General features: G+C 57.1%; 12 protein-coding genes across 12 annotated transcripts; 4 read left to right on the forward strand and 8 right to left on the reverse strand.

Annotated features, from left to right (window-relative positions):
- Positions 1–561: 561 nt before the first annotated feature.
- DICSQDRAFT_181671 (uncharacterized protein) lies at positions 562–2,171 on the reverse strand (the record flags this gene model as incomplete). The annotated part of the gene is made up of 2 exons (XM_007367296.1): positions 562–841; positions 901–2,171. The coding sequence occupies 2 exons, from the start codon at positions 2,169–2,171 to the stop codon at positions 562–564; spliced, it is 1,551 nt and encodes a 516-aa protein (XP_007367358.1).
- A 1,172-nt stretch (positions 2,172–3,343) lies between these two features.
- On the reverse strand, positions 3,344–4,176 carry DICSQDRAFT_148228 (uncharacterized protein; the record flags this gene model as incomplete). Its single annotated transcript, XM_007367297.1, has 3 exons — positions 3,344–3,433; positions 3,744–3,805; positions 3,864–4,176. 3 exons carry the CDS (start codon positions 4,174–4,176, stop codon positions 3,344–3,346), a joined length of 465 nt encoding a protein of 154 aa, XP_007367359.1.
- Positions 4,177–6,226: 2,050 nt separating this feature from the next.
- DICSQDRAFT_171628 (uncharacterized protein) lies at positions 6,227–7,736 on the forward strand (the record flags this gene model as incomplete). The annotated part of the gene is made up of 3 exons (XM_007367298.1): positions 6,227–7,049; positions 7,107–7,428; positions 7,484–7,736. The coding sequence occupies 3 exons, from the start codon at positions 6,227–6,229 to the stop codon at positions 7,734–7,736; spliced, it is 1,398 nt and encodes a 465-aa protein (XP_007367360.1).
- Positions 7,737–9,051: 1,315 nt separating this feature from the next.
- Positions 9,052–9,608, forward strand: DICSQDRAFT_64223 (uncharacterized protein; the record flags this gene model as incomplete). The annotated part of the gene is made up of 5 exons (XM_007367299.1): positions 9,052–9,102; positions 9,166–9,178; positions 9,264–9,285; positions 9,350–9,399; positions 9,469–9,608. The coding sequence occupies 5 exons, from the start codon at positions 9,052–9,054 to the stop codon at positions 9,606–9,608; spliced, it is 276 nt and encodes a 91-aa protein (XP_007367361.1).
- A 259-nt stretch (positions 9,609–9,867) lies between these two features.
- Positions 9,868–10,130, reverse strand: DICSQDRAFT_171630 (uncharacterized protein; the record flags this gene model as incomplete). The annotated part of the gene is made up of 2 exons (XM_007367300.1): positions 9,868–9,992; positions 10,052–10,130. The coding sequence occupies 2 exons, from the start codon at positions 10,128–10,130 to the stop codon at positions 9,868–9,870; spliced, it is 204 nt and encodes a 67-aa protein (XP_007367362.1).
- A 421-nt stretch (positions 10,131–10,551) lies between these two features.
- Positions 10,552–12,916, forward strand: DICSQDRAFT_64224 (UV-endonuclease UvdE; the record flags this gene model as incomplete). Its single annotated transcript, XM_007367301.1, has 11 exons — positions 10,552–10,918; positions 10,986–11,155; positions 11,215–11,325; positions 11,377–11,433; positions 11,483–11,543; positions 11,595–11,659; positions 11,719–11,823; positions 11,876–11,935; positions 11,999–12,025; positions 12,091–12,282; positions 12,347–12,916. The coding sequence occupies 11 exons, from the start codon at positions 10,552–10,554 to the stop codon at positions 12,914–12,916; spliced, it is 1,785 nt and encodes a 594-aa protein (XP_007367363.1).
- Positions 12,917–13,621: 705 nt separating this feature from the next.
- HTP3 (Cloroperoxidase) lies at positions 13,622–14,538 on the forward strand. Its single transcript, XM_007367302.1, has 2 exons — positions 13,622–13,746; positions 13,800–14,538. The coding sequence occupies exons 1-2, from the start codon at positions 13,649–13,651 to the stop codon at positions 14,431–14,433; spliced, it is 732 nt and encodes a 243-aa protein (XP_007367364.1). The 5' UTR covers positions 13,622–13,648; the 3' UTR covers positions 14,434–14,538.
- Positions 14,539–15,047: 509 nt separating this feature from the next.
- On the reverse strand, positions 15,048–16,214 carry DICSQDRAFT_128028 (uncharacterized protein; the record flags this gene model as incomplete). The annotated part of the gene is made up of 1 exon (XM_007367303.1): positions 15,048–16,214. One exon carries the CDS (start codon positions 16,212–16,214, stop codon positions 15,048–15,050), a length of 1,167 nt encoding a protein of 388 aa, XP_007367365.1.
- A 258-nt stretch (positions 16,215–16,472) lies between these two features.
- Positions 16,473–19,028, reverse strand: DICSQDRAFT_88702 (HET-domain-containing protein; the record flags this gene model as incomplete). Its single annotated transcript, XM_007367304.1, has 4 exons — positions 18,541–19,028; positions 18,309–18,482; positions 16,965–17,129; positions 16,473–16,868 (listed from the first exon to the last, which is right to left on the reverse strand). Coding segments are annotated over exons 2-4 (717 nt in total), but the record flags the coding sequence as incomplete, so codon positions are not given.
- Positions 19,029–19,900: 872 nt separating this feature from the next.
- DICSQDRAFT_64160 (WD40 repeat-like protein) lies at positions 19,901–20,962 on the reverse strand (the record flags this gene model as incomplete). Its single annotated transcript, XM_007367305.1, has 1 exon — positions 19,901–20,962. One exon carries the CDS (start codon positions 20,960–20,962, stop codon positions 19,901–19,903), a length of 1,062 nt encoding a protein of 353 aa, XP_007367367.1.
- Positions 20,963–22,369: 1,407 nt separating this feature from the next.
- DICSQDRAFT_128029 (uncharacterized protein) lies at positions 22,370–23,500 on the reverse strand (the record flags this gene model as incomplete). Its single annotated transcript, XM_007367306.1, has 1 exon — positions 22,370–23,500. One exon carries the CDS (start codon positions 23,498–23,500, stop codon positions 22,370–22,372), a length of 1,131 nt encoding a protein of 376 aa, XP_007367368.1.
- Positions 23,501–23,602: 102 nt separating this feature from the next.
- DICSQDRAFT_24959 (HET-domain-containing protein) lies at positions 23,603–24,355 on the reverse strand (the record flags this gene model as incomplete). The annotated part of the gene is made up of 1 exon (XM_007367307.1): positions 23,603–24,355. A coding segment is annotated over one exon (753 nt), but the record flags the coding sequence as incomplete, so codon positions are not given.
- Between the last annotated feature and the right edge of the window lie 861 nt (positions 24,356–25,216).

Raw genomic sequence — 25,216 nt, forward strand, 5'->3', positions numbered from 1 at the left:
ATAAGACAGCCAGAAGCGCGTCAAACGCTGCATTGTTAGCCAAGCTTGAATTATGTGCTCAAATCTGGGACGTGCGTACAGATTTTGTGGCTTGTGGCGAGAGACGTCGCGTTCAAAGGCACGATGGTCGTGGTCAGTTGCAAAGGGGAATCGATGGATTAGCGCCCGATTGCCCCTCTCTCTTGTCCACATGGTGAAACATCTATCCCTCGTTCCCAAGGTCCAGGTTCTCTTTGTCAGTCTTCGACGGGCCTCGTGAACATCATGATCATCCTATGCTGCTGGGGAGATCGTCGGGAGATGTGGGGCCAGCGATTACACACGGCACAAGACGGCATATCATCGCATGAGTCATAATGAAGGGTACAGGATACGATATCGTATCGTGTTTCGTTACACGTAAACTACAGGTATATTACATACATCCATCCATCTCCTCCAACAGCAATTGAGAGTAGATCGAGAGGTGATACGACGATGTCTAGCATCAGTACAAATATTATGTGTTGAGCGGGGCAAACGGAGTGGCTGAGAGCGCTGGTATACAGAGCAGACAAAGACTTAGGAGGTATGATCGAGCTGCAGGGCCTCGAAGGCGCCATCCGACTCGTGATCGCACCATTCCTGCCAGAACTCCTCGAAGCCTTCCGGCTTGGAGATGGACCGCGCAAACCCGCGGCCGAAGTCGACGAGGCGAAAGCTCGGCGTTGCAAGGGAGCGTTCTGCACGCGGCGCGGTGAGCGGGCCGGGCTGGGCGAGCATCTTGTCTGTGGTCATGGCGGGCTGTCGCATGATGAACCCGGCGGCATGCAGGCTTTCCAGCAGGCGGTGGCACTCCCATCTACGGAGACAACATGCGGCGTTCAGTATCGTTGGATGCGTGAGAGGCGGATGACGTACCGCTGTGCGTCGCTGAAGAGCGCCGGCTGGATCGGACTCCCGCAATCTTCGATCAGCAGCATCGCGGGAGGCCACGCCACCTCGCACGTGCCGTCCTCGTCGCACTCGTCGTGCGTGTCGAAGTAGATCGTCCCGTCGGGCTTCAGCAGCAGGTAGTATCCGTAGAATTTGGGAACCACAGGCGCCACATCAGTAGTCGTGAGCTCGCGCACGATACCGCCTTGAGCTACGCTACGAGGTGCTCTGGCCAAGGACGCCTCCGAGCCGGCAGCCGTGGTGGACGACTTCTTGCCCGTCAACTTCAGCACCGGCCTCTTGAGCTTGAACTGCTCGCGCCACGAGAGCTTGCGCCTCCCGCCGCCCACGCGAATGGAGGGCTCATCGGAAGATTGAGAGGACGAGAGCGCGCTCGCCCCATCGCTAATGACAGCGTCGGCCGCTGCCGTGGGGACCGGGACGGGCTTCGCGACGTACTCCTGCTGCTTGTGCTGCTCGTAGAGCGTCCGCGGGAACGAATGGTACATCCTCGCCTCCTGATGCAGCTGGCGGTGCGAGCCGCAATCGGGCGCAGGAGTCTTCGCGACGACCCGCACACGCGTCGCCACCTCCGAGCCGGCCGCGAGAGGCAGGGTCAGCGGGGCGCGGAAGACGGTCGAGTGGGCGCCGTTCCCGATGTGGTTGTCGTTCGCCAGATGGAGCTGCGCAACGCGGCGGGGAGGGACGGCGTCCCTGGGGTCGCGGACGGGGAAGGCGAACTGGCGCGAGTACTTCGTCACGGGGTTGACGCGGACGTAGCGCACGGGATACGGCAGATCGTGGGGGTCGTGCACGATGAGCTCGTCAGGAAGGTTTTCGGCAGGGATGGAATCCTCCAGCACGGGGAGACCGGCGAGGGAATAGAGGTCCTCCGAGGGGATAGCGGTGGTTGGCGAGCCATCCTTGCTGTCGTGGTTAGGGATTGTGTTGGCTGAGCTTTGGCTATCCACGCGAACGCGTGATGGTTGGGTCCCAGAGGTGGACTCGTCGGCGGGTACGGCGAGAGCAGGCGAGAAGACCACCGGCGATGACGACGAATCAGAGCTTTGTCCGTCGCTGGTGCTCTCCGACGTAGGCGAGTCTTCGCTATCGACCGCGGAGGAGCTGACGTGCACGTGGTATGGAGTTTTGCTGTGGGGATTGTCGGCCTTCCTAACCACGAGGTTACCGAGGGAGCCAGGAGAGCCCGAATCGGATGGATCAAAATACAAACTGGAGTTAGATCGTGCGGACATCCTATAGATTGAGAATAATGAAGTGAAGAAAGCGGGTGGTGGATATGAAGGTTGCTTTGGTATATCAGGATGTGGTCTGAGAGCAAGCACAGAGGCGCGCGTACGCGGTCAACGAGAACATCCACAAGCGAGTTTTGACGCCTGTACATCGTTGAACAGCCCCACAGCAGCTGATGATGCCTATGCCGTATTAGTGCATCCGTAGTTATTACCAGGATCACATGGATAGACACCACGGCGAGCTCACGTACGTCGAACGGTACCTTCTTCAGGTACGGTCGGAGGTTTAAAGGGCTATCCGAAGCAGTCTAGTGACGGGGGACCTACTGCTCATATGCATTAGAGGACTTGGAACTTCCTCACCAAACAAACGTCTTACCTGGACGGTAGCCAACGAGCTAAAATTCACTTGAAATATGTCGACATTCGAATGGAAGCTCCCGAGCGCGATCGTGAACGTAAGATGACAAACCTGTGATGGATTATGTGGACTGGAGGACAGAACACTCATGCCCTGTTTCAAGTCCAGAACAGTCATGCGGCTGTGGACATCCAGCGTTTGGTCGCTCCTATGATTCACGCAGGGACGAGACATACTGAGATCCCGAAACCGTTGAATTTGCATAGACGTGTTCGATGAGCATCACAATTGAAGCAGCTCAGACTGAGCTTACCCATGGGGCAACTAACGAGGAGGGTTCAACATATTAATGGATTATATGATACAGGCTCAACACATACCTAGCACACTAGCAGTCTGGCTTCGGGGTCAGATCGTAGAAAACATCTGCTGAGCACACAGAAGTAGCATGTTTTTGCCGCTACCGCACCCGAAAGAATCCTGACTTGAGTACGATCCGATCCCACAGTTGATTTAGTACTTCGGGCAAAATGAATTCTAATGTACGTATAGTAAGCAAGACAAAGACGATAAATAGAGCAGCGGCGAGGGCACGAGGAGCCTTGCGAGCTTGCTGGAAAGGCGAAGCAGGTTTCCGACTACATCCGAACCTAAACAACAATAGAAGACGTTCGAGAAGATGTAATTAGCCATAGAGCTATGTCCGAAGGAACGAAGATGAGGGTGTTGCAATGATACAATGATCGGAACATCGACGACGGATACATGGGCAATACAGATGAATGTGTGGGTCGAGGGTGCGCGGTATTGATCACGCGAAGTACTCAGCGAGTCGTGAGCGAGGCGTTGTTTGCCGAGGCATTCCTGGAATACGTCGTTGTCTCGTTGGTCGTCGTTGCGACTGCATAACAAGATAGTTGTCAGCAACAGGAACACGGGCGAAGGGCGTGTGAACCGAGATGAATGGGAGATAAGGGGCATGTGCTACAAAACGCCAGTCATGCCACATGATCGTGCCCCGACATTAGTGCGGGGGCAGTCATATCTATCAGCACGCCAATAGGTGGAGGAAGTTCTAATATGCAACGAAGATCCAGAAGTGCAAGAGCCTTCGCTTGGTATTATAGCGCTTCCGTGGGCTTCCACGCCCGCGATTCAACCGGCATGCAAGCGCGCCTGGGTCACGAGACGAGACAAGACGAAATACTTACGTGGCGGGTCATAATGAGCTTCGCCATGGACATGGGGACTCGTGATTCGTACGGGGTTGTTACTAGTCGAGCGGAAGCCGTAAGGCGAGGTAGACATATTGGAACGCTGAACATACATACCTATACGTGGCCGAGCAGTGACCTGCCAATCCATCCTCGTCAGCTCTGTGCCGCCAACGTACCCTTGGGGCTCCTCATCCTCGCCGATGAGGGTGTCTAATGAAAAGGAGACGGGGAGGCCGCTCCAGTTCCAGATTGGGTGCTTTCCAGAGGTGATGCTCATGTCTGGAGCCGGGGCATCAACCCCGTGCTCAACTCTGTGCGCAAGACGGTGGAAAGAACCCGAGCCAACACAGACGACAGCGAGGACGGAAGTGAGGAAGGACAAGACCGATAGCAGCTGGAGCACGGAGAGCGAGAGGAAATCGCTCATGGTTGACAGATAACCGGGGACGGGTGAAAGCCGGGGTGACCTGCGTCGACGTCGGCTGAGCGACGGTGGTGTCAGCACTGGCGGACGCGGCGGGGAGAGGGGGCGACAAATGTCGTGGTGGTCGTTGGGGTGAGAGTGTCCACGCTGGATCCACCAGCTCAGCGTTGCTACCTCATCTGCGCCAATCCTCGGCGGCTGAGCCCGGCAGCGGGCGCCCGTCACCGCCTTGCTCTCCAGTCCTTCGTTACTCCCCTTCCCGCGTTCTCGTTCTCGTTACTCAACTATGTAACTGCTCTTGGAGTCTGCTTGCTTCGCTCTGTTTGTTGGATCAGCTGGACACACTCCCTTGTTGTCAGCCTCGCCGTCATACCGTCGACAAGCTTCTCACGGCTACGAAGCTTTCAGGCTCTTACGATGTTCTGAGCTGCTAAATCGGCGGCAAACCGACGTCCACACCGCTCATAAGCCGCGCCTCTCTTCAGACATGCTCACCGGCCCGACGGAGCAAGACTCGTGAGATTATAACGAGTCTGTTGACCGCACCAGTCTGAAGTCTACCCACTCCATCGAAATCGTGCAACGTGTTCGATGCCGTTAACCGTTCCTCTTTAGGTGCCTCATATAGCGAAGAGGCTTTTGACCGGTGAGTGCGCTGTTCTAGGTAAAACCGTGAACTTGTGGCATAGGTGTTTCAATAGTACTCTTTGTGCATATCGCGTCTGCTCATTAAAGGTGCTGGCCAATGCGTCCTGACAGAACTACGAACTTCTGATAGTGTCAATCTCAGCAATACGCCTCCCTTCTACACCATGCAGTCGTCGTTTGAGTCTTTCGCAGATGCTGCTGCTCTGCGCGAGCTCCCCTGCACGGCGCCCAGGCAGGGCGTTTTGTCCCCAAGCATCCTGACCCTGTGGCTTCTGCCGTATAGCCGGGCGATTCTGAGCCCCTCAATCCAAGTCTCCTTCTTGAGCTTCGGGTCTCGGTTCCTGACGACAGCTTCCCTGACACCTTCATGTGCACGACTAACACGATCTCGGCGGGGCACTTGGTACGTAAGTGTCTACATACCCCGTTCTTCCTCGCGATGTTAGCAACAACCCATGCCGGGAACGCGGCTGTACCGTCGAGAACTATAGCGGATCGCGACAGTGATGTTGCACCCCTCTTCTTTGGTGTCGCCGTCGGGTTGGTCAGTGAATTGTACACAACCACGTACCGCGCGCCACTCACGCTACCTTGCCACGGGCTCGATATCGCCTTCTACCACCTGTCATCGCGGAACGTGTTCGAGGTCGAAGCCGACTTGGTGGTTACCGACAGGGGGCACAATTGGCTCCAGGCCCGTTCTGCTACGTATTTTACTTGCCTGTCAGGAAGGACGGTTCGACACGCATGCGGACGCAAGGAGAACGTGGCGAGTATTGCGAGCGCGAGGTGTTGTAGACGACGGCCACCTTGCACATGAAGAGATGGATGGGCGTAGACTGGTGCGTTTCTCTACCCTTCGCGTTGACCAACGTGTGCTCGTACAGGATGTAGCCGGTTCGTGATATCCACGTATATACACTTGACTCGTAGCTTTGGACAACGTGGTTAGCCAAAACCGCACTCAATGACTCGGTGTGCGAAGTCATCTGCATCGAGGCAAGCGATCAGTCCGCCTAAGGACGGGGTCCGGGCTACTACTCGGCTCGTGCAACGGGCATGTCCCGGGGGCTCTGATGGGATCGATAATTGCTTGGGCAAACGTTTGAGTTTGATGCTTCGACAATGGGCGTTAGGACAATGGGCTACCAACTACGGTGCGTCTCCACGAGTTGGATGGCACTTCTACGGGGATCAAATACATCGCGTTTCATACACGATGTAATTCCTACCGTTCCCAGTAATGAGGCTGATCAGATTCCACTAGGCGATGCGGGCCTGGCGGTGTGCGGCCTGCGTCATCGCCTGCATGACTTTGGTGCACGGTGGTCGAAGCTTGCGCTTCGCGTCGGCTGTATATATAACTGGCGGGGGCCCATTGCATCTCCTGCGCCTCACACTCACCATGTCGACGGTGGAATTCATACCTTCACAATTCCCAGACGATGGCTCGACTGCTGATGCTCAACTTCTCAAAAACGACGTTACTCTGACATCCATAACCACCACTCACGCGCCGCTGGCCGGCGCAGACGAAGACGCCGCTTTCGAGGACGACGTAGCTCGCACTTTCATTGTCGAGCTTACTGTGCACGATGAGGACCCCGATGAGCCTCAGAGGGATGGCAAGAAGGGTACGTTGGCCGCCACCCATGACGGCGACGATGACTACCTCCCTCCCTCTTCGCTTGCACCACCTGAGAAGACACATCCTCCCCTTCCCATCACCATAACCACGAGCGATGCGCCGTCAGCGACCGACGACCGTGACTCTGACGGCCTCTGTACACCTATTGAACCCCCCGGCCTGTCTAAGCCTGACGACACCACTCCGGTACAGAACGAAGATCAGACCAGCTGCATTTTTCAGAACGCTGATGCTGCCTGTGCCGCCGTGGTTTCAAAGTCATCCGAGCCAACCCCCACAGAGCCGTCCAACGACATCTGCGACATCAGTCCCAAACCATCCGCTCGCGACTTCTCCTTGCATGGTCTTCAAAGTCTTCGTTCCTTCATCCCCGACGACCTCCTCCCAGATGACCTCCTCGTATACGACCGCGAGAACATCACCAAGCTCTGCGACGAGCCCGACGTGCCGGTCCGCTACGTACGCATCTTCCCTGAACTCCCGCGAGAGGGTGATACACCGGACGGCGCGCACGAGGGCGCTCCGCCTCCCGGGCCCAAGCGCATCGCGCATCTCTACCTCACGATCGTAAACAAGCTCGGTACGGGCCATCATTCCTGTGTCTACACTGCACCGCTGCGACTACGACTTGATGCAGAGTCCACAGAGCACAGTACGGTCCGTGTCGCTGCGAAGACTGCGTTCTCCGTTTGCGGAGCGCATGATATGCTGGATCGGGAGGCCCAGGCTTACGACGCCTTCCCGCGATATCTCATGGAGGATCGTCCGGGTGAGCCAGCGGCGGTGCCTAAGTTCTTTGGCTACTATGCTGCTGCGGAAGCGGACGGGAGTGTGATCGAAAAATGTCACCCTTCCTGCAATGAGGACGACACCTGTCCGGTGCAGTGGCCGACGCACATCCTCCTCGTCGAGGAATGCGGTGTGCCTATCATTCCCTGTCACTACACTCGCAAACAGCGGTATGTCCCTCGTCCCCGCATCTTCCCTCGTGCTAGCGCTGAACGTCGTCGGCAGGGAGAGCTGCTTGGAGCTTGTCGAGCGTTTGCACGCCGCGGGTTTCTACCAGGGCTCAATATACGTCCGCAACATTCTCGTCGAGGCTGGTCCGCTGTCTGTGCCTCCTGCGGAGCGGTCGCACGAGACACCTAGCTTCAGGATCATTGACTTTGGGCGTCGGGTGATGATGTCTCAGCAGAATAAGTCTAGATTTAGGAACTGGTGTGCGGACGAAATTCGTAGGACGAAGCATGAATTGGCGCTGTCATGAACGAAGTCGTCCACAGCCTAGTTCGCAATCTCCAGAAATATGTCTGATATTGTGGTGATCGGGAAGAGCGCGAATAGTATATGATACGTATTTTTAGACTATAGCAGATGACATCGACAAGACCATGACTGACCTCGAGCACCTTATAACATTGTACCAATCGTCTAGCCTAATGATTGAACATCGCGGACTCCATGCGCTATCAATGTGTTGACTCTCTAGATTGCATTCAAGTTCGCTGTTGACTGCCTGCATAGCAAGGTTATGTCTAGCATATCGCAGGTCCCGTGGAAACTCCAGTCGTAGAGTCGGGGCCCGAGCCAAACAGGATTGTACATGTATCTCCTATCACGGTGTTCATGTATGCTACGGTCGTAGGTTAGATGTCAAGATGCGCCGCGAGGCAAGAGGCGCAGACGGCAGTCAAGACATGCAACACGGCGGACAGAGGCTGAGGACGTATTCTAAAACGTAGTCCCGCTCAAGTAAGACGCCGCCTTCGTCCTCCGTTATCCAGCTTCGTGCTTGTTACTAATGCGCCCCTCTGGGTCCCCTTTGCGGGTCGCCTCCGATAGGTCCATGATGCCCCGTAGGCAGCGTATGCCTGAGAGTACGTTGGCTTGGGCATTGTTCTGTGTCGGCTCTGTACCTCTGACGCTCTCGGGTTGCTCTCTGCCACGACCTGATGAGGCCTCAGGTTATGTTGGTCTCGCCATGAGTCGCCAAGTCCTGCCCCGGCCTCACCAAACAATATTACACAGGGGGGTCAAGGCACATTGAACTTGTCAGTTACAGAGCAGTTGAGACCGTTCCTCATTCATCCCTTGTCCCCAGGATCAACTTGACGTGGATGATGGGCTCTCCGATGAGAATGTTTTGTCGCGATCCTTGAAAGTATGCTAATGCCCAGTGGGTGGTCGGGTGCTGTTGATCTGGACCTCGGAGTTAGGCGTTACAGCGCTAACACTGCATGTTCGGTAGCACCATGTCGTTCAACTCGTGTGGTTGAGAGAAGGTAATAGGATAGAACAAAATCTTCATATTGCGGAGGATCTCCTGACGAATATTTTGGCTTGCATCCGACAGCCGCATATGATCCTGGGACTTTCTACAGAAGCCAGGATTGTGTAGTCAGTGAGGCGTACTGACAACAGGCCCTGAGACATACAGATGGGAAATGTACCATGACAATGTTGGGATTCTCGCCTAGCCGGTACTATGTAGAAACGCATATGATACTTCTTACGACGTGACGCAACGCGGATCGCGCCTGCCAGTCTTTGGCGCCCACCATCAACCTCTCTCAACACTAGCCATGTCGTCCACACCAAAGCCGACGTCCAGCGAAAACATCGTCGCTCAAAAGGTGTGTATGCAGGTCTCCTATACTCTGAATCGTTCTCATGCCTCTTGCTCTTGTTGAACGCAGTTTGACCGCTGCTGTACGTGTCGAGCATTGCCGTGACCTTACAACCTCGTGATACTGACTTGCTTCGGAATGGACGGGCGTGCTTTGGGTGTGTGTAGTGGCGGACCTCATCGTGAAGTCGTGAGTACTTCCTCCCTCCCGCGTGCCACGACAGTTGCTCACAAGCGTGGTCGCCCGACGATAGCGGTGTCGGCTTCAGCGCAGGCGTGATCGCATCGGTTATCCTCTTCCGCCGTGCGTGTCCCTCTCTTTGTCCACCTACTCTACCTTCCTCTTCCTTCATTCTAAGCTAGCTGTGTGCAGGACGAGCGTGGCCTGTCGCACTCGGCACGGGTCTTGGTGCCGGCGCGGCGTACGCGGACTGCGACCGGTCGTTCAATCCGGCGAGGATACCTGGCACGCGCGTTATTCCCGCCACGGAGGCCAAGAAGGATTCGGCATAAACGAGCAAGGGAATATAAGTGTTCTGGCTGCGAAAGCGGGAGTCGCGTAGAGGAACATTGGCGGGCGATTGTCACTTGGTGGAGATGGTGCGACGTAGACTGTCCTGTGGACGATTCATGATGTATGTCTCGACTCTTCTTGTTTTCATTTCCCTCCCGCCGCTCCCTCACGTCATGAAGTGCGGATGTTACGCTTCGAGCAATGGATGGCAAATGGGAGCCACGCGGGCGCTGTGGTATGCGATACGCTTCGAACGTGCTAACTCGACTTCCCCTCCCCTCCAGAGATGTAGATATCTGCGACCTTCTCATGGCCATGCTTCTCCAAGTCTGTCGGCAGCGTGCGCCGAGGTTCTCCCAAAACGAGGCGTTTATACAGGACAACTGTCCATGTCTATGTGAGTACCTGTCCGATAACCCAGAGGCAAGGAAGCCGCACGTACAGCTCGTCACGCCAATGATGGGTAGCGTGAAGATGATGATGCGCCATCGTTGCGCCTGAGGGGGAAGCTTCGACCCCATGTCTCTGGTCCGCGATTGCGGTTACTTTCGACAGCGGGCTTGCTCGTCGCAGCGTGGCAGCACCGGGCGACGCGACTTCGGCAGGGAGCGGAAGGCTCTGGAAGCGCCCAAGATACCCATCACGTGCACGATATGAGCGCTACGGAGCCTTTTGCGGGCTCGATCGTGCGGCGGGGGGTGACGCCGGTGCGTACTCGATCGCCTCCCGCTGGGCGCGCCGCCGTCAGCATGGGGTCCGACCTCGGAGAGCACGTCGAGGCCAGGCCCGTCGCACAGGTTGTACATGATCCATCTTCTCTCTGTGCTAGCCCGCTGTCGTTCTACTTTGCACTCCGGTTGCGCAGCTCGTCTACGTCCAGTTGCAACCAGCCTGCCCTCGAATCTTCTCTCTACCAGTCACAATCCATTAGTGCTGTCTGCCATGGTCTCGAAGAGGAAGAGGACAATCGCGACCGTCGCAGAGACCGACAGCACTATCGCGTTAGATTCGCCTGTACCGGTCGTGCCTGCTACGGGCGCAGCTTTGGTGAGCACCCCAGAGGAGGCGCAAGATCTGATCCGCAGGGTGTCTACGCGGAAGAAGAAGACAGTGGTGTACACCGAAGACGTTACTCAGCAGGTGGACGACTCACTCGATAACGTCTTCGACGGCCCGCTGACCGACCTGGAGGAGGATGAGCTCGTCGACGAAGAGCCGTCGCCCAAGAAGAAGCGGAGGCGCAAGAAGGTGGAGGAGCCCATTGTCTATGACATACCTCCAGTTGAGACGAAAGAGACAAACTTCAAAGGTGAGCTTTCGGCCGAAGTGCTCAGGCCTGCAGAGTGGTAGATCATTATCTCATACGATGTACGCAGGTCGTCTTGGATATGCGTGCTTGAATACAGTCCTTCGTGCGCTCAAGCCCGATCCTGTCTTCTGCTCACGGACGCTTCGCATCGACACCATCCTCAAGCCCGACTACGGCATGGATTATTGCAAGGAACTGGGCAGGAAGAACGCGGAAGACTTGTCTCGGCTCATTGAAGTTGGGCTTAGACATGTATCTTCGCTTTCATTGGGGCTAATCACGCCATTCGAAAATAGTGGAACGAAGAGAACAACATCAAGTTCTTGCGGATCTCTTCGGAGATGTTCCCGTTCGCGTCGCACGACACGTACGGATACTCCCTGGACTATGCGGACAGGGAGCTCAAAGTGTGTCCAACCGTGCGTCGCTCCTCTAGATGGATTTTTACCCAGACGTAGGCTGCCGGAGACCTCGCAAGGAAATACGGGCATAGACTCACTTCGCATCCCGGTCAAGTGAGTGCTAGGAAAGGACGTGCACGAGTCTCGGACTGATAGTGATCAGTACACCCAACTCGGCTCTCCGCGAGAGGTTGTTGTCACAGCCGCCATCCGCGATCTTGCATGTGCGCTGCAACATATGATCGGCATCAATTTTCAACTGATATTCTTTGTAGACCACTGCCAGATGTTCCGTCTTATGGGTCTCGACCAAGACAGCGTCATGATCATCCACATGGGTGTATGCGCAAACCTTTCCTCCCATCCTTTTCCGTACGGCTGACGTGCACCTCTCGATAGGGCATGTTTGGGGACAAGCCGGCAACGATTGAGCGGTTCAAGGAAGCGTACCGGACTAGACTCACTGACGAGATGCGAGCGCGTCTCGTGCTTGAGAATGACGAGGTACGTCGATCGTGACTCCATTCCACTGACGTTGATCCAGGAAGTCGAACAGATGTGCTATAATCCGGACGATTTGCTCCCTGTATGCGAGGAACTCGATATTCCTTTGGTTGTAAGTCAGTTTGTTTCTCTAGTTCCAAATCGCCTCATCCACACTTCTTCTCGGCGGGAACAGTTCGATTACCATCATAACTGGATATACGTATGTCTAGCCTCTCCCCTATTTCGTGTATGCGCAACGATATAACACCTCCCTTTCCTGTATAGCCTTCAGAGAAGCCGATCCCTGAGCTCATCGAACAGATCAACGCGATCTGGCACCGCAGAGGCATCAAGCCTAAACAGCACCTCTCCGAGCCTTGTCCCGGCGCGGAGACAGTCATGGAGAAGCGGAAGCATGCAGACCGCTGTATGACGCTTCCCCCGGACCTGCCTGAAGATATGGATTTGATGATTGAGGTCGGTACTCAGCTCATGTCAATGTTGTCGCTTTTTGGCGAGCTGACATGGACCGCGGCCGCAGGCAAAGGACAAGGAGCAGGCGGTATTGCACCTTTACAGGGTATACAACTTGCAACCTGTGATACACGAGAACCTCCGTCCGGAGAAGCCCCCAAAGCCGTTCCCACGTGCGTGCGTCGGCGAGGATGGAGAGGGTGGGGAGAACGGCACGTCGAGTTCCCCACGCAAGCGGCGGACGAGGACGAAAGCCAAGCCAGAGGAAGACGCTGCAGGTACGGATTTCAACTTGGAGGTGGATCGTTTCAGTTTGACCTATGATTGCGTTCCTGCGGCTTTAAAAGAGCTCATCATCACTGGAGTCGCGGCTGAACCGAAGGACCTCGACGATACGGAGGAGCCAGACCCTGCTGCGATGATGCCGTCGAAGGGCAAGGGAAAAACGAAGACCAGGGTCAGGGCGCCGAAGAAGGAAGGGAAGAGCCCGCGCACGCCAAGGGGTGGGAAGCGTGGGAAGGGCGCTGCGGAGGGTAAGGGCGTGAAGGACGGGGACGAGAGCGGAGATCTTGGACAGGGCTCCCTGGTGGTTGGAAGTGGTGGACAATCGGGGGCGGAGGTGAATGAAGGTGTGTGATATGGTGACGTATACGCGGTGGTCACCTCTGACATCCTTGTAGTTGTTATGGACGAGCAGTCTTCGCTTGTTCGCTCGGATGAGTCGATTGTCAACCCTACTGCAATGGTTGTATAGCATGGACGATCCGGGCCCACTCAAGGAGCGTTGGAATTGGGGCTCAGGCACACGTCGAGCACGCCGCATCGAAGGCGAATTGGCGTTATATGAGTCAATCCGATTGGAGAGGGGTCAGCATTAATGCCAAGATGGCGAGTCGTACAAACGCGTGGTGGGATCCATAATAGTGTTCGCGATCGTTTGACACTATATCATGCAAAGTCGCGGAGCGATCGGGGCAACACCAAACAGGCCATAGACTGAAAGGTCAGGACCTTATAGACGGCCGTTACCATGGACCTGATCCCGTCTGTTGCAGCGTGTCTTCGATTCCCTGAACCGCCGATCTACGACATGAGGGAATAGCGCAGCACAGGCTGCGGCAAATTCCCGCGAAACGTGTTTGTGCTGCTGGGATGCAGAAGGGCGGCCCGTGCTGCATGAGGTTCTTACGTGCGAAAATGTCGAGGTTAAGGCTAGAAGCGCCGGAAGGTATACGTCGCGAAGGCCATTTGCATGCCCGATTGTGCCACCTCGGTGCTTGGCCTCCAGCGATGCATATAAGTTTGTCGAGCTCTGATTGAGTCCCCCTAACAGTTCCCCTCCCGTGTCCCGATTCCTTTCACGACCAACATGACAGTTGATGACAGTAACGCCTTCATCCCAGCCACTCCTGACGACAGCCGCTCTCCGTGCCCCGCTCTCAATGCACTCGCTAACCATGGTTACTTGTGAGTGCTCATTGTCTATTTCACCGAAGTAGACATCTCACGCCTAATGTCAGGCCACACGACGGATGCAATTTGACAGCGTCGCAGCTTGTCTCAGTCCTCAGAGCGAAGTACAAGATCAGCTGGATTCTCGCGGCATTGCTCTCATACGGAGGCGTAGCGCTCTGTGGCCACCGCGATGGCTGGTCGTGGAAGCTCGACCTCCACGAACTGGCCAAGCACGACGTCATAGAGCACAACGGCTCCCTCGTCCACGATGACGCCGCTCCGGGACACCCGTTCGCTCCCACGGACGTCGACCGCGTCCTCCTCCGACAGCTTCTCAGTGCCTCCTCCGAGTCCGACGCCCTGACCCTCCACGACCTCTGCAGAACACAAGTGCAGCGGCAGGCCAATTCGGGGCCCCTGAGCTCTGTGCGGGCGTCCATCGCGAAGGGCGAGGTGGCCCTCCTCCATCAGGCGTTCGCTGTCAGACGAGGCACGGGGCAGAGTGCCACAGCCGAAGAAGGGGAGCCTGTGGTGCCGAAGGGACGCCTGGAACAGTGGCTCGGGGACGAGAGGCTTCCGGCCGATTGGCCTGGTCCGGAGCAAGGGATCGGGCTGACCTCGATCTTCGGACTCGTGCGGAAGATCGGTGGGATGGAGACAAAGATCAAGGACAAAGAGAAGGGGTCGAATGGCGCGTGAACGTGTGACCATTCGATACGTGCTCTCTCGTATTGACTCACGATCAAGCTACGTTCTCTGCGCTGGCCAATGGTACTGATATGAATGATGTCTTCTACTATACCCAACGTTAATGTCCTTTGTCCACTGATCTCACACCGCGAACTTCCCGGGCTTGGGAATAGCCTACTATGATGTAGCCTCCTGCACCGTATGAGATCCTCTGCTACTCTTGAATGCTTTCAAAGCGCTAATACACCTCCGGCAGAGGCGTCATCGATGACGCTTCCGTCAAATATCCGTGTTATTGTTGCGCTGCCTTGGCTCGATACCTTGGTCCCTTGCGCACGAGCGCTTTGCTGCAACTTCTATCGAAACAAACGCCATCGATGCCTTGTGACTCTGGGGCAGATATGGTAATAACAATGAAGGTAGGCTGCCCAGGTTGGATAAACAGCATTAAGGCGCAAACGTCGAGCGCAGGTCGTTGGATGATAATATTGATGCACCGCCACCGCCACATTGGCAGCTGAGCCCGGCTATGGCTGCCACGATACGCTCCTCCCGTACTCTCGGCGAGGCGAACTAGATATTTGGGAAAACCCACTTACGACAGGCTGAAAACGCCATACAGTCTACGTAGGAGAATGCCGTCCCTCAACCTCGTCCAAGAACTTGAACGACGACGCCGACACCGCCGGGCTCGACATCTCCTCTTCCGCCTCCAAGTCGATTTCCGGAACCTCAACGAGCTCAAACTGGTCGACCACGCCTCCCTCCGAGTACTCGTCGGCCTCCGCCAGAGGCGCTCCTACACGCGCACTCGCCACCGCGCTGACGCTCGCTTCGCTGGGGGACCTGCCCGTCGCGTGCGTCATGGTACCGCTGGCACTGCCCGAGTACGTCGTCGACATGCTGTCCCTCCCGCCCTCGCCGAGCACCTGGACATCGAGGTACCCAAGCACGCTCGAGATGCGGTGCACCATAAAGAGAAGGGTGAGGTAGCGGCCCGACGACAGGAGCAGCCTGCACTCCTTCGCGTCGTAGTATTCTCCGAGACGGAGCCGCTTGGACGACGACGCCGCGGGGGCGTCTTCGGGGGAACGGCTTCCTAGACGAGCAGAGCGCCGCCGTGTGCTCGCGGATCTCGCATTCGTGCCCCCGCCCCCAGGGCTAGAACGCGCAGGGCCGGGCAGCGGGGAAACGACGACCAAAATCTCGGTCGACCACCCGGGCTCCGACGTGTCGCTGTACTCGAACTCGACCCCGACCGCATCCTCACCCTTTGCCAATGTGTACCGATGCACCCGGGGCCGCACACGCCCGCCCTCGACGATGTACCCGAGCTCGCGCAAGATTGCCGCGCTCCACCCCGCGAGCCGTATCTCCGTCTGCCTCCAGATCGGCCGCGCGACCCGCAGCCTTCGGGGGTCCTCGAGGGGGACGTAGAGCATCTCGGCAGAGAGGTGCGCCAGGCAGCGCTTGAGGAGCTCGGGCGGGAGCGCGGTGACGCGGAACGCGGTGTGCGCGCGCGCATGCCTCTCGCACTCTGCAGCTGACTTGACGACGGACCACGTTCCGCCCGTTGCGACGGTGAAGCTGGGGCCTGTGCGCGCACGCTCGAGGACGCACACGATGGACATGATGTGTCCTGGACGAGCGGACGGCTCGCACGCGAGGAGTGCGAAGTACACGTTGGAGTACGACTTGTCTCGGTCTGAGTTGGGTGCGAGCGCACTGCGCGGGAAGACTTTGTTGACCGGTAACAGGGGGATCTGCGTGCGCACGCCGTACGGAGTCATCGTATGCTTCCACGGACCGATTCGCGGGGGTGCTCCTGTACCAGAAGAGAGCCCAAGACGCTGCACCAATTCTTCATGCGAGAGTGCGCGGACGCCCCACGCATCACCAAACTTCCGCGGAGAATCTGCGAAAAGAACACTCGTCGCTCCTCCAGCGGAGGAAGCCTCAAATCGTATGCGGCGCGACGCTACGATCCTGGTATTGTCCGGAGCATGGTGTGCATCGAGGGCAGCTGTGGGGAGATACCGAGCGCTGCCCCACGTGAAGAGGCTCTGGTCCGGGATGCGCTTCATGATCTCCTCCTGCAGTCGGACGAACGCACGGCGTCCCTCGCCATACAGCGTTGGCATGTTGACATCGAAGATACCCAGCAGCGAGTACGCTTCGTCCTCCGCCCGCGTCGTGCGCCGCTCCGCCGCCCACGACATGCGCCTCGCGACGCTCACCTCGTCCAGGCGCATGCGGTGCAAGAGGACCGGGCGGTCGATCCCGGTGACGGCCTCGACGACGCGCGAGAGGCTCGCCTTCGTGCCGAGGAAACGCCAGTCGAGCGACAGAAACACGACGACGCGCGGCGCGATGAGCTCCTGGAGCGTCCACCCCCGCTTGAACCATCTGCTGTGGCGGAACGCCGAGTTCACCGCCCGCGGGTCCTCCGAGTCTGCGCCCTCCTGATCCCGCACGCCCTCCTCGCCCGCTTGCACATCTTCTGTCGCCTCCTGCGTGCGCGCCCCAGGGGAAGGCGGGACGTCCGCGAGGTAGGCATAGCACACCGATGCGTCGCGGTACCAGCGGAACATCGAATTGATCGCCTCGGAGAGCTCCGCGCTGCTCGTCCGGTCGACGCAAGACGCGTCGATCCAGATGAGCCGGTGCCCGTGGGCGCGCGCGACCGCGCACGCGCGGCGGGTCTTCTCCGATATGCGCGGGTCGTCCCAGAACTTGTTCGCGCGCGGGGGCGTCGCTGGGGGCGTCGGGAGCTCTGGGGGCGTGTCGGACGCGGGGGACTGGGCGCGCCCTCTGCGCGGGGGCTGTCTGTGCCGTGGGGGGCTGGGACTTGGGACTTTGGGGGGAGGCGTGGGTGGTCGGGAACGTGCTGGAGATGGGGTCTCGACACTCTCTTTACTCTCTTGGGACTGTGCGCGAGAAGCCGCCGCGAGATCGAGGGGAGGTGGCACGGCATACCTTCTGGGGGCTTTTGTCGGAAGTGCATATGGCCGGGCACGCGGAGCAGCCTGAGCACCAGAATTCGTGTTTGCGCTTGCGAACAGAGATGTGAATGCCGTTGTCTTAGAAGGATCCTGAACCCGCATCTGTGTTGGAGGTAGGGGGTTTGCGGACCTGTCTGGTCGCATCGGATACTGGGCTAGTGTGGCAGTAGGTGGGTATGTCGAGTACTGCGAAGACGACACGGGTGCTCTGTGCCACCTTGTTTGATGACGAGCGGGAATAGTGGGATACCGGTCGGGAACTGTCCTGAGAGGCTCTGAGTAGTGTACTCGAGTCGTCGGTGTCGTGGGCGAAACGGCTGGAGAGTCGAAGATCGGGTACGGATTCAGAACGACGGGATTGGCGGGCGGGGTGATGGGTGCAGCGTAGTACCGTGGTGCCCAGTGCTCGTACGGTGACTTCGCTGTCCTCGTACGCGTCCGTGTATACTCGAGGTCGTTGGGCTGCGGAATGAATGCCGACTGAGTTGTTGAGCCTTCTGGCGAGGCCAAGCTTGGACCGGATGTCGATTTGTGAGGGCCATAAGCAAGATCGTCGACTTGAGCAGGAAGCACGGGGACGAACGTGGGGCCAGGATTTTTGGGAGAGCGTCGTGGTTTGTTCGAAAAGTTAGTGAGGAACCGGATGATTGGGCGCAAGACAGTTTGGTACTTGCGTAGAAGCAACGGCGCCGATTTCCTGGGAGGTGGAGGTAAGGGCTGTCCCTCGACATCAACTGCATTCGAGTTCCCTCCATCCGGGGAGGAGACGTGATGAGTAAGTGGAGCGGTGTCTCTGTCGAAGAGGGAGTGAGCAGGGGATGAAATGGAGGGTATGGAGGCAGCATCGGGTGCGTCCAAGGAAGAGGGGCGAGGTGGGGGGACCTCAGATCCGGGACGGTAACATTCTTGAATCGCCTTCAGCTCTTGATAGGACTGCTCGCCATTTGGGTCCCAGGTATGCGAGAGTATGGCGTACTCGACTGCTGCAGGATCACTGACCTCCACGAACTGGCCGGTCACGGTGTCGAGCAGCCGCATGCCCAGGTGACCATGAAGCTATATGGGATGATGACGTCAACCATAAGCCAGGTCGTTATCAACCAAGGGTCCATACCTAGGAAGGTGTGTCTTAAGGAGGGGCGATGAACAGCCCTGAGGATGAGACGAGAGGAACACGGGGTGGGAAGCCAGACATCGATCTACCCGACTACCGCGGCGCCAATCGAAGCATGGAACAAACGTCAATTATAGACGAGGAAGCGTCGCAGACTTCAGACAGCACTAAGAGAAACAGATCTTCGTGGTCCATCCTCTCCGCACCGACGCAGATGACTGCCCTGACTGTCCTCCAGGGATGGAAGGCTGGTCGTACAGTGAAGGGTTGCTCTAACCTGCAGAACACCAACCACTGGTGAAGCTTGGAGCATGATCGAGTGATTCCCGAGTCGACCGTGCCAATCATCCTAAGCCTCACGTCTAGTAGAGATGAATGCTTAGAAGCCGGAGATGTGAAGGACTCACTAGGCACAGCGGCCTGGTTCGTCAATATGTGACCATAAAGGCACACAGCGGGGAAAGAACGGGGCGAGTAGATAGCTATCGATCAGACGGATGTAACAAGCTTTTGGCTCGTACATGTCGGTGGCCAAGTCAACAGCCATGAAATTATCGACGCGTCTACTCGGTTGGGTAACTCCCACGATTTCACCGATGTTAATCCGCCGGACATCGTTGCGGGTGACAGTGACCTCTACAGGCCATCTCATCCTCCACCTGTCTATTTCATACTCTAGTTCTACTCCCAACTCAATCCTGATACAGTCAAAATAATGTCCAGGAGTGTACTCAGATGTTATCTTGTTGCCCTGATTCAAGTTCTCCATCCTGGTCCGAAACCTAGTGCATTGTAGCTTCAGTCGCCTGCGGTACTTCTACTGATTTTGGTGAGAGTATCAGGCATGGTTCCGAGGGTTTGATTGCCCATGACATAAGTCTGTTATACTTTTCCAAGCACGAGATTGCACAAAAGCCGCAACGTCCCTCGCAGCAGTCGCCTCCATGCCCGGTGAACGATAGCTAGTGAAAGGGATGCAGAGACGAGAGCGAGAAGGCGTAGAGCAAGTTCGCGATTGCGTGAAGCCAAAACGAGGACCTTGTGGTGTTCAAAGCGGAGGGGTTACAAGGGGGCGCCATCATGTGGGACAGAGAACATCAACATGTTCCTCTACGCAATCGGGTGATCCACCCGGTCTCACCGGTTGCCACGGACGTGCGGGATGGGGAGAGAGAATAAGAGCATGAGTATACGAGTTAGTGTGAGGTTGGGTTGCGTGACGAAAGCGAAGTTCTTGTCTCTGTCAGGAATATTGCCATGGGTTGTCGCACACGGGTGGGCCTTGGATACCATCCGGTGTTCGTGTGTGGCTTGCACTACATAGCGGAACCGGGATATTTGGTCTACTACACGACCCGATCTATGGTATGAAGTCATCCGGAATGATGTCCTGTAGCCGACGACCCAAGACCGTTCCATCATCTGCAGCAGACCACAACATTGTCCCGTCGGGAGTAAACGCAACATGCGTGACCTCGTCACCGTGGTCGGAGAGCGTCGCCAAGCACGTTCCATTGTTCGCCCTCCATACCCTCACCGTCTTGTCACAAGACGCAGAGGCGACAAACTTCCCACATGGGGAGAAGCGCGCCATGTTGACCATTGACTCGTGTCCTTCGAACGACTGGACCATGGCACCAGTGCGCGCATTCCACATCTTCATCGTCTCGTCTGTCGAGGCCGAGAGCAGCAGCAGATCGTCCGGGGAAAACACCAGAACCATGACCTTATCATCGTGCGCATTCCAGAGCAGAGGCTCCTGTCTAGTCGTAAAGTCCCAAACGCGGACCTTCCCGTCTCCATATCCAACAGCGATGTGCGTACTCAAGCGAGTGAACGCGGCTCTGAGGGGAATGCCGTGCTTGTCATCTTGGGATTGGAGTGTCAGGCATGCGCCAGACGCCACATTCCAAGCGAAAAGACTGTCCCAGCCGTAAACCAGAAGCCAGCGGCTGTCAGGGGAGAACACGGGCTCGACAGGCGTGTGCTTGAGTCTGTCGAGCAGCTGGAATGTTCGTCCATCCCATAGTTGCATAGTGTAGTTGTGGTCTCGGAATGCGATGTAGTCACCGTCACTGGACCACGCGAATTCTCGGAACATGGAAGTGCGACGGGTACGACTGGCGCGACGTTGGGCCGTGAGCGTGGCGACTTGTTGCGAGCTGCCACTGATGTCCCATATGACCACCTTCCCATCTCCACCTGCGGACGCGAGTTGTTGACCGTTCGGTGAGAATGCGAGGTTCCAGACCTTTCGGTTGTCGTGGGCGAACCACTCTTGCGATATGCACGCATTCCGGGCGTCCCACAGGATGATCGTGGAATCGCCGGAGGCCGTCGCTACCCACCGCCCATCTGAGGAGACGACGAGCGCGTTGACATATGAGTCATGCCCAGGTTTACCAGCTACTCGAGTCAACATCAAATTCAGAATCGTTGCTAGTGAATGAGACTCACAGTATCTGACGTCTTCCGTCAGCGCCCATTTCTCGCCTAGTGGACGAAACAACCTGCTGAACTCGTCCGACCAGGAGATCGTCTTCCGCACATTCAGGACCGGGCCGCCAAGAGCCGTCCGTAGTACGCGATGGGTGGGATACCTGAGCAGGACATCCTTCAACAGTGTGCAGAGCTTCAGCTCGGCAGGTCGATGGCATCTCCCGTATAGACGCCCAACATCATAGTACCAGACGACTAGAGTGACGTCTCTTATCGCTGCTTGATCCAAGTACTGTAAGGCGTAGAAGGCATCTCCGAACTTCCCGGAATCGGCTGGTATCCACCATGTCAAGGAGGTTGGGCCATCCTTGCCTGATCGTTCTGATTTGAGTTATATGACTAGGATACGGCATGAAGTACGTACGGGGACGCTCCCCGATCGCAAGCGGGCGAGTGGTCTCCAATTGTGCTAACAGAAACAGCAGCTTTGTGAGTTGTTTGTCCACATCTCGAAGTATCTGGAAGAAAACGTAGAGAGTTACAATCGAAGAGCGCAATGATGGTGTTGACCCTCACGTTCAGTGTTCGCAGCTGCAATCGACGGGACGACAGTTCTTGCCTCGTTGGAGTATCTCCATGCATGTGAAAATCCAGACGCTCGCAGGTGAGGTTTTCGATGTTCGGGAATGCTGAAATGAAGTTGAGGAAAGCGGTTTGCATGGGGAACGAGGTCCCGCGAATCGTCAAGCTCCGGAGGCTTGCCGCGAAAGGCCTGCCGCCGATTTGAGCGAGCTGGCTGATTTGTCTACCGTCCGTATTGACTGAAGAAATTGTATCGAATGCGACATGACGGAGACCGGGGAGGATAGACAGCAGGGGGAATGGAGAGAAGTCGTTCCACGGAAATGACAGCGATTGCACGACAGGCTGAAGGCGTGGCTGGGCTCGAACGGCATGGTAGAACGCCGTGAGTTGTTCCGTGCTACGGAGGTGGACATCTGTAAAGAGAACAAAGAGGCTACGGGGATGGAGTTGGCTGCATGTGAGAGCGAAGGCGCACAGCGTGGTCTTATCGCCCGAGCAGTGGTCGATGGCTCTCTCGATGACCTCCCATGGAAGCATCGGGGAGTGCGGGGTGGATGAAGCCGAAGGCAAGGGATGCGGGTCGCCTATAGTAGCAGACATGGGTCGTATATGAGCTCAAAAGGGAGAAGGCCACAAGACGAGCCTAAGGCGTCTACACATGCAGGCGTCAATAGTGATTGTCATTTTGCCACTGCCGTTCTGCCTACGCTGGCAGATATTGCGGGCACCTATTCCAGTAGGGACTACGAACGCAAAGGGAACGTGCTGTAAGCAAGTACGGCTGTCCGCGGGGCAAGATATACACTCAAATACTTCCCAACCGCAAGCTCCAGAGCAACTCGACCGCCCTCCTCAAGGTAGCACGCGTGCTGGACGGCTGCTCCACCGGCGACGCGGGTCCAGCCGCCCCGCCCTCGTCAGGCTCCAGCAGCTCAACATCGACGACGTAGCTGAAGTCCCGCGCCGCCGCGCCCGCCGGGGACCCGCCCCACGGCGTCACAGTGAGCCTCACCGTGCCCCGCGCGTCGGCGAAGTCCATCGGGGCGTGCTTGAGGTGCCGCCGTGCGCACCCGCCCGACGGGCCGAGTGCCGCGCTCCACTTCTGGCGCAGCTGCCGCTGGTTCGCGCTGAGCGGCGCGTGCGCGACCTCGACCCAGAACGCGTCGAAGCCGCGCCGCTTGTGCGTCAGCTGGCAGATGCACCCGATGCCGAACGTAACGACGAAGCCGCCGCGCTCGTTGTCCGGCTGCGCGAAGACGGCCTGGGTGACGCGCGTGAGGTGGAACACCGCGCTGACGTCGAGCCCGGGGAGGACGGGCATGTCCAGGGTCAGCCCGTCGTCGCCTGCGCGCTTGTCCTGCGGAACGAAGCCGCCGACGGTTTGCAATCGGCTGAGGACCCATTCGGGGAAGAAGAAGCTGTAGTTGATGCGCTCGATGTGCTCCGTGTCAGCGAGGGTTCTGTGGGGTAAGTGGATGCGCATGGCGGGATGCACGCGGTTGTGGATGTAGACATCCCGGACGATGGTGGGCGATGAGAGATTTGGGGCTGACTTTGACAAGAAGGCGACGCGGAAGTACGCTCGTGTGAAGATTTCGGCGGAGTCACCGACATCGACGAAGTCGCCGACGTAGTACTCGCCGAGCGTGTTTTGCTTCCGGCGCAGGAACAGCAGGACCAGGCTGCCGTCTTCATGTTCGCAGGACAGCACCGCGATGGATACATTAGCAGGAGCCGTCAGCGATAGCCCTGAATTGGGCTCGTATGGGATGAATGGAAGTGGTATGCGAATGCCATAGCTGGTGATATGGTAGTGTGGACCGGCGATCTCGTCCTGCTGCAAGCCAAGCCTGCGATAAAGGTCCGCGACGTGGATGGGCCGGATCCGCCCAGCAGCGGCAAACTCGACCGGAGACGGCGCAAGCAAGGTCTGCATGTCGGTTGGAGAGACCCCAGTGTATGAGGAGGGCCAGTGCTGATCCTCGGAGTCCGTCGAGAAGCCTTTGCACGCGAACGGGTAGTCGTCCAGAATAGCGCCCCACGCGAAGATGCTCTGGTCTGGAATGTGCTTCAGGATCTCCTCCTGGAGGCGGAGGAAGGCGCGCGGCCCCTCGCCGTAGATGGTGGGGAGATTGACCCCAAAGATGCCCATCAGCGAGTACGCGCGGTCCTCCTCGCGCGTCGTGTGTCGGCGTGCGGCCCACGACATCCGTCGCGCGACGCTGATGTCGTCGAGGGCTCGCTCATGCACGAGCACCCCCCGATCGATGCCGGATATTTCCTCCACAAGGGAAGCGAGCGAATGTTTCGTGCCAATGAACCGCCATGACTTGGACAGGAAAATGACAACCTTGGGCGCGATGAGTTCCTGGAGCGTCCAGCCGCGCGTCCACCACCTGCTTTTGCGGAACGACGAGCGAGGGGTAGACGGGTTCTCGTTGTCGCGCGTGTCGTCGAGGAAGGCGTAGCAGACAGCTGCGTGAGCATACCACGCATACATTGAGTTGATAGCTTCGGATAGCTCCGCGCTGCTGGTTTTGTCGATGCAGCAAGTATCGACCCATACCCACTCGAAGCCGGCGCGCTCAGCGTATATGCAGCACTGACGTATCTTGGCTGACACGCGAGATCGCGGGGTGCCATCAGGGGAAAAATGTTGTGCGCGGAGTGTCTGGAGCTCTTGAAAAGTCTGTTCGTGGTCCCTCCAGCAGTGGGAAAGGATGGCGTATCGGAGGTCGGATGGAGTATGAAAGAACTTGAGCTCTGCTGTTTTCGTGTTGAGCAGCCACATCTGCTAGGGCGAAAGACCATGTGTCACCAATCAGGCGCATGGTCATCGGGAAGTTTCCATTGTCGATACGGACACATACCTCTGCTGAAGAATATTATGAACAGTCACTTTGTTAGGAGGATGCTCCGGACAGCTAGTGAACGATGGTAGATTACTAGGCTGAGGCACCGCTCCTGATAAGGGTTCCCGTTGTGAGCGGTTATATACCGTTGACATGCTGCCGTCATAGTACTTCCTGATGAACGCAAGGGACATGAGAACGCTGTCACGCATGCCAGCCGGTATCAATCTACAAAGTTGATCGGCAATGCTCCAACTTAGGCTTCGCACACATTAGGGCTAGTCAAAGATGGCGATTCGGTGGACGATTCGAGGGAACGATTCGGGAGACGATTCGAGAAGGGGGGAATCCGCGATTCTGGCAGAATCGCGTCGAATCGCCGGTGCGAGTCTGGAAGAGCACCGCCCACCCGAATCGCGATTCTCTGCACTCGATTCCCTCAGCCCAACCTCGGATAAGCCCTCTTAAAATAGGTTATATGTCCAAATTTTATTGGGGTTTGTCTTAGCACGTCTTACGAGCGACCATGGCCCTACTGCAAGCTTGCCGCTTCTCTACTTTTATCAGAATTGCCGGTCTACAGATTCCCTCCACCTTGAAATGTCCGATCAGACCGAAAACCCTACTTTCAGAAAGTCTGGCCGTCTCACTTGGCAACCTTCTGCTGGCTCTGGCACGAAGACCGGGAATCAAGTGCGCCGTGTGTCTTGTTGATGAAATGGATATATTTTCTCTGAGGTCCCAAGAGCTGTAACGAAGCATAGTAGGGGGAAGAGCAACGCGGCACACGGAGAGGAACC

Source organism: Dichomitus squalens (genome assembly GCF_000275845.1).
Source record: "Dichomitus squalens LYAD-421 SS1 unplaced genomic scaffold DICSQscaffold_24, whole genome shotgun sequence".
NCBI lineage: Eukaryota > Fungi > Basidiomycota > Agaricomycetes > Polyporales > Polyporaceae > Dichomitus > Dichomitus squalens.

Coding starts and splice junctions, on each gene's coding strand:
- HTP3 (XM_007367302.1), top strand. CDS start 13,649: ATGACAGTTGATGACAGTAACGCCTTCATCCCAGCCACTCCTGACGAC. Junction 13,747..13,799: donor CTCGCTAACCATGGTTACTT/GTGAGTGCTCAT, acceptor GCCTAATGTCAG/GCCACACGACGGATGCAATT.